The 11,757-nt window shown below is 38.8% G+C and overlaps 1 protein-coding gene across 1 annotated transcript in view; it reads right to left on the bottom strand.

Annotated features, from left to right (window-relative positions):
- Nucleotides 1-479: 479 nt before the first annotated feature.
- The window catches only part of LOC133982866 (mannosyl-oligosaccharide 1,2-alpha-mannosidase IA), a 189,093-nt gene continuing 177,815 nt past the window's right edge, over nt 480-11,757 (bottom strand). Inside the window, 5 exon segments of the mRNA XM_062421719.1 lie at nt 480-1,877; nt 3,782-3,836; nt 3,839-3,887; nt 5,461-5,657; nt 9,301-9,520. Coding sequence (XP_062277703.1) covers nt 1,736-1,877; nt 3,782-3,836; nt 3,839-3,887; nt 5,461-5,657; nt 9,301-9,520 — 663 coding nt within the window. The 3' untranslated portion in view covers nt 480-1,735.

The following is an 11,757-nucleotide window of genomic DNA, read 5'->3' as shown; positions in this document are numbered from 1 at the left end:
TCTTTAAAGAGACAAAATACCACAAACAAACATAGCAGCAATCAGGACGGCCGATAAAAATGACATAACAACTGTGATTGTTTTAAATGTACAAAGTTGCACAGGTATTTTTTTTTTTATCAGTATTTGAAAATATTCAACAATGAAAGTTAAATCAAACAGTAAGAATAAGTAATAACAATAATTAATATCAGCAATAACTAGACTTAAATCAAACTTTAGTTGTTTTTTTTTTCCTTTTTACTGAAACACCTGAGGGAAGCAAATCAAAAGAGAACCCAGAAATATAACCACTGAAGTTTAGAAAAAAAGAGAGTGAAGTGAGTGAGAGAGAGAGAGAGAGAGAGAGAGAGAGAGAGAGAGAGAGAGAGAGAGAGAGAGAGAGAGAGAGAGAGAGAGAGAGAGAAAGAAGAGAGAGAGAGAGAGAGAAGAGAGAGAGAGAGAGAGAGAGAGAGAGAGAGATAGTGAGAGAGAGAGAGAGAGAGAGAGAGAGAGAGAGAGAGAGAGAGAGAGAGAGAGAGAGAGAGAGAGAGAGAGAGACAGAGATATCACAAAATAAAGTCAAGACAAGCTCATACAGGGGTCACTCACTTCTTCTGTATGTACAGCACATTCGCTCCACAACTGTGCAGGACAGCAGTGATGAAAAGAACAGCGATGGAAATGAAAACTCGTCTCCCCAGTCGGCTCTCAGGCTCTTTTTTTTGCAGCCTTTAACATCACAATTGGCAGCCGTAAGGTTCACATGTAAAGGCAGGGTGAACCAAAAAAAAAAAACAGAACTACAGAAACAGGAAAACCCATTTTGAGTTGGCTAGCAAAGAGTTGCTTTTCCTATGCGCTCCTTTTCCCTTAAGCTTGTATTACAGTCACAGAACTGACAGTATCCCATTTGTAACTTTGATTTGAAAGGCTGAGAGGACTGAGCAAGCATTGTCCTGTTTAAAAAATAACCAAAGCATACATGGAAACACAACCCAACATCTTTTTTTAAATGGTCCCTGGATGCATAAGACACGGCCACTTTCCTGCCACCTCCCCACTTTAAAAAAAATCATTCAAGCTCGTTTCAGCAAGAAACATGACATCAACATTAGTTAGGAGGTGGATTCGAGAAACACATTTCTTGTTTGTCTGTACATCAATCAATATTCATTACAATTCAATCCTTTATAGTACAATGTACTATCTGCCAAATCTCACCACATTACTGGAAAAGAGGGAAATATAAATGCAAAGAAACCTTTGGTCAAAGAGTGTACTCACAAAGGAAAAAATATGCAATGACAAGATTAAAGGAAATCATTCATCACTCAAGATTAACAAAACGACGAAATCAAAGAGCGAAACTCAAGTGGTTTTCTATACGTTTCTCTTTCTAACAATATGGCCCATAGTTCAACCCTCCTCCCATACATTTGGGTCTGCAAGTTATACTGGTTTCCTCACAGAGGAAAGAAGGAAAGAAAAAGGTGCTCTTTTCATGAAAGTCATGTTTCTCTTGATTGTCCACAAAAAAGAAGTGCCAGCAGGAAGTAACCCCGGCAAAAGGATATACAATCACAGCGTAAAACGACAACATCCTTTACTGGAAAGGAATTGAGAGTCCATAACACGCTCCTGAAAAGACTCTGAACCTGCATTTAATTGGTGTTTGCAATATTTGACTGTGTGCGCACATGAATTGTGCAAATATGTGTCAGTAACCGTCTCAAGTGTTGGGAGGTGTTCGGTCTTATTCGGAGACTGTCTTATCCTGTGTCGCTTCGTCCTGCAGGCAGCTCTTGCGGATGACGGGCAGCGGGTGGGCTTCAGTGTTGAAGACCCAGTCCTCCATTGGGAGGAGGTCATCATCGGAGAAGAGCAGGTAAAGATACCTGAGCAAACAGGAAAAATGTTATTAAAAATGTACGGTAATGTGGGAGTATTGAGTTATTTAATACTAAAAGGAAGAGTTTGACATTTTGGGAAATTCACATATTCACTTTCTTTATGAGAGTTAGATGAGAAGATCAATAAACTGGTTAGCTTAGCTTAGCATAAAGACTGGAAACAGATGGAAAAAAACTAGCCTGGCTTTGTCCAAATGGAATAAAATCTACCCACCAGCAGCTCAGTAATTGATATGTTATAATTTGTCTGTTTAATGCGTACAAAAACAGGTGTGTGGAAATGACAAACTGGGGTTGCGGCTGAAATATTTCTTGGCCAGGTGCAGTGATTTCCTCCTCACTGTGACAACAAGGCTCTGCGATGTGTCATTAATCACTTTAGTTTTTGTGCTGATTAAACAAATTAGGTACAACATGTTAATTAGTGCGCTTTAATGGTGCTGGTAGACAGACCTTGTTAACTTTGGACAGAACCAGGCTAGCTGTTTCCATGTTTGCAGTCTTTATGCTAAACGGATTGTCTCCTGGTGGTAGCTTCATGTTTACTGTACAGACATCTAGGTTCATTTAAGTTAGTTTTTTTCACAAAACATTGAATTATTCCTTTACATTACAAGATTACAGTCAGCCCTGACTGCAGGACCTATATTTGTCCAGGAGAAAGAAGAATTATTTGCCATGTACACAAATAAACCTTGTTTGTAATCTGTTTTTTACATGTGCACATGTGCCTGACAAAGACTTCATAAGACTTCAAGTGACAGCAGAGCGGGGCAGTTAAAAGGAAAATATCATCACAAGTAGCGATACATGCTTGTTTCAAGTGCTTGTATTAAGTTCGACTACAACTGAAACTCAGACCAAGTAGCCTCAAGTCAAGTTCTATCAATGAATATTTGACATTTTGTTAAATTTTTGATAAAAACTGAGGAAAAAAACAATGTCTCTCATTTTCACTGCCCCGTCAGCTTTCTGAAGCAAAAATACAAAATCAGGAAGCTAATGCAGTTGAATTGATTACTGCCCTGCAGCATTCATATACACATTAATCGGATTACTACAGTGGATGTGAACTTTAATTCTCAGAGTAACCTGGTTTCTTGTGTGTATATAAACATATTGATTGGCATGTTAACATTTGGCCAAACTGCATTATGTCAGAAATGTTTCTGACTTCTTTGTTCAACAGGATATTTCTGGTACAACAAGACCAAATACATCCATATAGGAGTATTCTTCTAATGGTAAAGTCTCATATTTAAGTTACAGTTGTTGTTCTATAGCTTCACATTATTTCTCCTCTCGGCTTTGGCCACAATTAATAATCACCAAAACTGTCATCCAAGAATGAGACGCTACGTTAATCTAGCACGACTAAATTATTCACTAAAGGACTTTATTTGACACAATTAGTTATTTCAATTTCATAGCTGTGGATAGTGTAACACTACTTGTCAACCTGAATATGGTTCCCAATGCTCCTCTCATCAGAAAAAAAAACTCTTTACCATCTTCTACAACATTGCAGTCTGAGTGGTTTGTATCGCTTAATGATCCGAAAATGAGGGGAGGTAAGATTGAGGCATCTAACTGCATATCATCTATTCACCATCCATGATTCTTCTATCAGCAAAATGAAGGAATTCACATTCAAAGTGACTCCTGAACTCTGCAGTAGAGATTGTGTCTCATTTGCAGCATGACTGTGCATCACGGACAGAGCAGATAATAGCAGAGATGAAGCCCAGCGTTGAGTATCAGACCATATACTGTATTTCTCTCTTCACCTATTCTGTCCAGAGCTCCCAGACAGGTTATTGTTTTATGTAAAACACCTTTTGCCACATTCTCTCTTACCGAGGTAGATGTTGAGAGGAAATAGGACTTACTTGAGCGTCTCTGAGAGGAAGAAGCTCTGCTGCATGTTGTCGTGCTTACTGTCAGGGTGTAAACGTCACGGATCCCGGAGAAGCCAGCGTCCACTCTGCAGTGCTGCTCGAGGCCTGAGAGGAGACATAGAGGGTTGTGGAGGGCAAGTTTAAACGTGTGCATGTATTTTTAAAGTCACTTATTTTAGTTGCCAGCTTGATTGTACAAACTAGAACGAATAATACTTCATTTATTCGTCTGTATTTATTCACCTACTTAATCAGCTTTCACAGAGTGGCCCTTTTCGCCTTTTGACAGAACCAAATATTATATAAATTGCACTGTAGAAATCACATGGCAAATGAGTAATAGATCATTGGGTATTTTTGTAATACTTTATGGTAAAGAGAGAATAACTGACTCAGTAACTGTGTGCATGTAGACCTAAAGAATCGTAAATGATGGAACATGTCAAGCCCCTCAGCGGGCTACACAGTTTAAGTCCAAGCAATGCTAAATCTGACAAGAGCTAATGGAGAGTGGCTGAGCTAGCCAAGCGGATTAGCACATTATTACCCTTGCTATAAAGGGCTGGCTTATACGTGCTAATTAACAAAGACCCCAACATGTTAATGCTTGATGTTCATGAAGAGAAGCGTTGTGCACTGCGTTCAACCTTTGTGCCCGATAATTAAAGGCCCGTCAAACTCGTCAGCTTGATCTCTCCACTTCTGTGCACACTAAATTAATGCTAAATCTATCATGCCAGCCCTCTACAGTTTACTACAGCTAATGTCCCATCTATTTCCACATTAATAATAGTGCCTCCCTACGCAACCTTCACCCCCTGCCTAGCGGAATTTCTTGATCTACAAGCTAATGTACAGTGCCCACACAATATCAAGGAATCTGGTCAGAGGGGTAATTGAGGGTGTTAAAGGGGCTTGACATAATAGGTAAGTACAATTTATAAAATCAAGTCTAAGCCACTCATGACAGAGAGAGAGAGTATAGGTAAAAAATTACATTATGTCTTGGACCTTACATTATGTCTTGGACCTAACTCTTCTTATTTTCACTCATATATATATATAATGTTAAAATGTCAGATCTTCATATTAAACTTTGCCAAAGCGTCAAATAAAGAGGTAAAAATATAAATAAGTAATCCCTTTGAGCAAAAAGCATCGGCTTCAGTCTGCTCTGTTTACAACATTTTTTCAACTTTCAGCCCAAAGCTGATGTCAGCCCGTGACAGATTTCTTTACACAGCAAGTGCACTGCACTGCTAACATTATTGTTATGGCATTTTCCCACCATTTTGGGGAGTGGTCACAGCATAACTGCAGGAGTTAATGTTTAGCCAGAGATTTCACCATTAAAAAAGAAAAGAAAGTTAATGATGTTGACGTGGATGATGTGAATGTCACGTCCTCAAATATAATGACTCCCATGCTTTCAAATGTTTTTTTCAGACAAATAGTGTCTTATATGTGGTGCAATATGCTGTATGACTATGTAGGACAAATGAAGGACTTACTTTCTGCTTTAATAAAACTAATTCATGTGAAAGAATTGGACTGATTTGGGGGGAGAGTTTTCTAACAGGCCTAGTCTCAAAGTGTTAAATATCCTGAAAAGTCCTATATTCGGAGAGATCGTCTTATATTTGGGTCAGTAATAAAATGTTGTATACTACTTCTACTGTGTTGGTGTGTCTCACCTCAACAGCCTCCCAGCCCCACTCTCTGTACTTGGGGTCATGGGTCAGTCTCCACATGTACATGTAGCTCTCGATGACTTCTGGTCGTAGGATGTAATATCGGTCACTCAGTCTGGTTGCTGTGGCTTCAGCTCCCCCGTCGAATCTGAACGCCTCAGGTCCCAGTTTGGTGGCTGACGGAGACAGAAACAAAGACATGAGAACACGAGATGAAAGTCAAATATTGACTTCAAAATCAAAAATCCTTAAAAGCACACACACTGAATGTTTCTTCTTTTTTCTCTCAAAGGTGTACGGACGTCATTTGGTGTACACAGGCCATTCAATTGCTGTTAGTTTACAGCAAAACGCTCGAGGCACAAGCTAAACAATTAAGATCTCCCCAGATTCCCAGATGGTCTGCGGGCCTCCCTTTTTTCTTCCTCTGTCCTTATTCTTCTCCTTCTACTTCCATTATATTTCTACTGTAATTCAAGCCTGAATGGCAAAGAGATTCTATTCATGATACCGCACAAAGAAATCTATTCTTGCCGAGGTCCTGACAGGAGCATTGGCATAGCAACATATTGAATTTAGAAACGCGCTTAGAATGGAAGTTGAATTATGGGTTGGAAATTCGTTTCTGCCCACTGTGCTCTATTTGCTATGACATTTTTTTTTTTTTTTTTTTGGACCTATCATCTGTGATTTTAGCCAGCCGCTGTGTGGTTGTTTTTGAAAATTGGACTGTGGTTGGAGAAAGCAGGTTTGTTTGAGGTCACTGAAGGTCTGTGAGTGGCTGCATCCGTTTGGACCAGAGGGGGCCAACCGGTCAGCTGGCTCATTATAGCGTGAGCGTGTGCAAGCAAGACAAGGAGAAACATCAAAGCAATCGGCTGGTTATTGTGTCGCTGTATGAAAAGGTAATGACATGGGAGGAAGTGAGGGAAAACAGGAGACCACCAGTAAGTTTTCAAAGGCTGGTTAGATCAAAAGTTAAGACAGGACGGTACAAAAGGCAGGTCACATTTATTCTGATAGCCAACAATCACCCATTTGTCTTGGTCCTTACATCCTCTATTTTTGGTAAGAAAACTTTCACCAAAAAACCCAAAAGAAAAAAACAATTAACTGGTAAAAAACACAAGGAGGAACCAGGCCTTTTATTGAAATGGACATCATTTCTAATTCCTGCTGTCTTTTAAATCAATTTCCCCACATTTTAGTAAAATGTGTCTGTTATCTTATCTGCCCTCTTCTAATTTGATGCTGTTTTCTGTAAATGGAAACTCGAAACATCCTTCCATGTTTTGATTAATTCAACAAGGATATCCAACTGATTCCTATAACAGCCGTACACTCTTTCCACACTCTGTTTCCTTCCTCCTTGCTGCCTGTTTTTAACTAAATATTCTCTGGGCGGTTGACGCCTGTGATTTGAATGCTAATGCTAATTCTAACAGACTCATTGGCGACTCGCAGCACAGTCAACACAATCGATTTTTCCACAAGTTAATCAGTTGAATAGCACGTCTGTGTCAAACACAATTTGCAAGTTATTCTGGGTTCATTTCGATAGTCATTTTTTACACCAAAATAAAAAAAATTCTGGCCAAATTTCGTCTCCAATGGGATCACCAACTGTAATTTTGCATGAATCTCAATCAAACTAACACAGAGGTATAAAATAAATTACATAAAAAATATCGAAACTTCCAGAAACTGACCTCAATGGGTGACAAAACAGAGGCCTACAGTAGCTGTGGAGTATAATATTGAACATTTCTAAATCATTGTTAACAAATAGAATTAATTTGATAATCTTGAATTCAGGTCCGGTGTTTTATATGTTGCTGGTCATAGGTTGAGCAATTTGCTTAGTTTTGTGGCCGTAACGAGCGATACTCTCCATCATCTTGTAAAATAGCATTAAATGTCTATCACCACATTTTCTCCAGAACCAATAACCTTTTTGTCTTCCTGCTCCTTCCTGTGAGATTCCCATTAACCTGAATCAGTCTGTTGGTATGAAGGTGGCAGTGATCCAGAGGGGCAGCAGAAGCAGAGTCTTTACGGTATCAGTATTTAAGACACAGCTAAATAGTAGCCACTTCACACAAATGCAAGAGCAAATCTCACTTCTCTCTCTCTCTTTTCTCTCTCTCTTCTGCAGACAGCTAATCCAAGAGCTGTTAAGCACCATACAGTCCCTTTAATGAGTGAAGAGAAACCTGGTGGATGACTATGAAAGAGAAAGCCAGAGAAGCCTTTTGGGCCTAAAGATCAAAAGTATTTGGAGCGTATCAAGGAACCTGTTATGTGATGAGTCACATTAGCTTACCAGAAGAGAAGCGAAGGCGAATGAACACTTGAGGAAGAATCCTTACAGCCCACCCAACAGCGGGGGGGGGGGGAAAATAATAAAAAAAATAGGAAGCTTGAAATTAGCAGAGGAGATTATTGTCAGGGCCAAGACAGATGCCAGGGAGGAGAAGAGACAAGCAAAAATGTGGGCAGGCTTGCTCCAATGTTCCTCTCTTTTTTTCCACCCTCTCTGTCTTCCTTAAACTTTCATCTTCAGTTTGTGTTTGCAGCCATATCCGAACTGTTCTCCTCTTCCCGGTTGGATCTACAACAAATTTGCCCGTGGTCTCAAATAGTATCACCAGGTTTACTCTTCCTCTCTCCTCCTTTTCCATTTATTCTTCTGAATTATAACAACGTGTGATAATCAGTATCAAACACACTTAACACCTCCACTCTATGTTTGCTGCTGCTGCCTCCAGCTCTGAGATGGAGAATAATCGAGCAATTTAATTCTTTACTGCTCCTTATTAGGACTTTTTTTGTCTCTGTTTAGGTGAAGCCACCAAGAAAAGATTCTCCCTTTTATGTCGGGGAAAAATAAAAATGCCTGAGGCCGTTTTTAATTTACAATATCACTGTCCTAGACTCTTAATGCCACCATAGCCACTCTTAACAAGACAGGCATAATGTACCACAACAGTGATTAACCATAATTACTTAATTAATTTTTTATAATAGCCAGCATGCACTATGTTAAAAAAATGCTAAATAATTCTGATGTGAGGGGTATGAACACCACAGTACGATGGGAACCAAGAGAAAAGAGAGGTTTAAAAAGATCAGTTATTAAAAAGGTCTTTAAAAATAAAATGTAATTGCGCATAATGATGCATAATATTTAATATTCATACTAGAGCTGCAATGATCAGTCAATTAAATCTATCAAAAAAACTAATGAAAGTCATTTTTTAGAGGAAAATGTGAAACTTGACTATAAACTATAGGTTCATTGAGTCTTCTGTGAAGGTAAATTGAATATCTTTGGGTTGTGGACTGTTGGTCGGGACAAAAGTAGTAATTTGAAGACGTCACTTTGACATTTTGTGATCATCTTGAACATGTTTTAGATCAAAAAACTAACTGAATGATCAAGAAATTGATAAAGAAAATCCTTAGCTGCACCTGTAAATGAAATGTATCTTGTATAATTGAATCCACAGATTTTAAGCGCAGAGGATATAAACCAAACCCACCCCAACACTAACTCTAAAACTGTGTTAGAGCAGGTAAGGCTATCCTACACTCCCTTTGTAAATGAATAACATTTCTTCAATTTGATTTGAAAGCTACAGACAGTTTATAAAGCTTACAAAACATTTAATTTTCCATTTGATGATGTTTGAAAAGAGCAGGGGCAGTCATCCTTCCACCCCTACATCACATTGAGCCTCCTGAGCCTAACCATTGTGAAGCCTCTCAAAGCTCTCACATTCTAAACACCCTCTTTTAGTTTCCCTGACTTCCACTCACCTGAGCGTGTGTAGCTCTCGTGGCATGTGTGTGTGATCTCAGCAGCCAGGTCCAGGTAGTGCTGCCTCTTCTCCGTAGCTCCGTCATCGGCCCCGATGCCGATCATGCCCCCAGAGAAGCAGGCCAGGTGGCCCATCTTGTGATCCAGGATCCCTCCCCTCCACTCGGCCAGGTAGGTGAGGCCACCAGCTGACTTCTGTACCAAGTTAGCTTCAATCGCCTGCAGCAACAAACAGGATCAGGAATATTTATTTATGTCATATCATGTAATTATAGATACATTTTGGCTTCCTGGTTCAAATTCTATTAAATTAAATCAAAAACAGGATAAAATGGGAGCCTCTGTCCTTCAACAGTGGTTTTGTTACTGTGTCTGCCATTAAAAGCTTCACATTCTCTGCTAGAAGCTCCAAATAGCAGCATTTATACACAGCAGGCATTATTACAATAACTACATTTGTATTGTTGGTCTCTTTTCATTAAAGCACTTACTGTATCTTTTTTTTTAGCATCGTTGATTATTAACATTACATATAAAACATTATCCACATAGATGGGCAACACTAAAAATCTGACTGAAATCTCTTTCAGTTACTGCAAAAATTCAGTCATCATGATTTTGAAGCATATTATTAATACTTTCCGAGCATTAAATCTAAAAAGGCCTTTGGACGAATATCAGAAATGCTGCCAGAGTGCCTTTTTACACCATAGCAAACAAGATAACTTAACAGTTTGTGCTGTAGCTTAGATGCCATCAGCCGACAGTGTATTGTATTGAATTGTCGGCAGTGGAACTGACAATAAAGAACCACACCAGCACATAACTGACATTTGCAGCTTATAAACTAATTAACTATCTAGCCTGCAAACTGACATTAGCGGTGCAATTTTCCCCGGTCAATGTTTGTTTGGTGGCTCGTTCAACAAGCTGAGGTACAGGAAAGATCATGTGGGTGGTTTTGTTGTGTAGCAGGATGCTGTCAGACTCAGTGTGACCATCTGCTTGGCCTGTGATCCAACACTGATAGGATTTGATTGGCTGTATCAAAATCAGATCATATATGTAGACAAATGATGGTATTTAATTGAAGTAATGGAAAACTAGGGGCCACCATTTTGAAACCAAACAGTATAAAATACAAAATTCTCCCCTTTAGTTTTAGATGTTCTCTTAAACGAGAGGCAGATAATTATGCTGTAGCATAAATGAATTGCAATTTACGTCAGATTTAAGTAACATAACACATTAGTTTTGTTAAAGAATGCTCTAAATACTGCTTAAAATGAGCCAAACTGTCTATAAATTATTTATTTATTATCACTCTTGAGTTCTGTATGCATCATAGACACATTTGCACACTCTGAAATTTAAAATCACTGTAGTAACATTGAGTTTCTGAGGGAAACATTTTCCTGAGGGCTACAGTATGTAGGCATTACTCCTATAATATGTGAACTTAATATTTATACTTGCAAAATCTGCTAGTGTCCACCAGGATTAAAAGAACTAACCTGCCACAACCTTAACATAACTACAGTGGAGCTAAATGCAACTTAAGAGAATAGCTTGAACAACCAAATTCCCAACAGGATATCTCTACATACCGCGAGTTCTGTGTATGTGGGCTATCCTCCCACACATAAGGGATGAGTCCAACATTGATTTGCATTTACAGTACATCATAAATTATGTATTTATTGTTAGGACGTGCTCTGCTCTGAACAGTGAATAAGTGATCGAGCATAAATCCCTTAAAGGGAAATTACAGTGTTTTTCCACCAAGGTCTACTCATACTTGAGGCCGTGGTGACTATGGGTCATAACAGCAGGCTCAGATACTGTATACCTTATTATGCCTGAATCTCTCTACAACAGAGATGGTGAGTGCAAAGTTAGCACGATCCGTTAGACCTGAGTTAATAAATCATCAATAGCAGATGTTCAAATGGACAATGGAGATTTTCTTTGTCAAAGAAAGATTTTTGAAGGAAAGAATCCTCAAATTTCTTTTTCTGCAACTTAAAAGGACATAATATAGATGGACATCTCTTGAAACCACTTCTGAATGACTCATCACTTATCATTACACACACTGTTTCTTTCTCATCTCCCTCTTATCCATTCTGTCTGGCTTGCTGCTCATTTTGCATTTGAATACAGGTTTGTGATAATCAGCTGAAAGACCCCATCAAGTGCTGATAATTATGAGTGTAAACTCCCTCTTGAATCTCAGGTTCAATCATTCATTCATTTATTTTCCTAATCTTTAAACCGCTCTTTCAGGACGAGTTTGGAAAGAAAAGATGAAGGCATTAACACATCCTCTCACAGATTTATATGCGAAGAGGATTTGGTTTGTAGGGAAGAATATTTTAATTTCAAATTACTTGAAAACCAAAATTATTCCTTCCAACCACTGCTGTATCCTGTATGAGAAACCTTGCTAAAATAAG

This window comes from Scomber scombrus, chromosome 7 (genome assembly GCF_963691925.1).
Source record: "Scomber scombrus chromosome 7, fScoSco1.1, whole genome shotgun sequence".
NCBI classification, from domain to species: Eukaryota; Metazoa; Chordata; class Actinopteri; order Scombriformes; family Scombridae; genus Scomber; species Scomber scombrus.
This window is presented reverse-complemented; position numbering and strand designations above follow the sequence as displayed.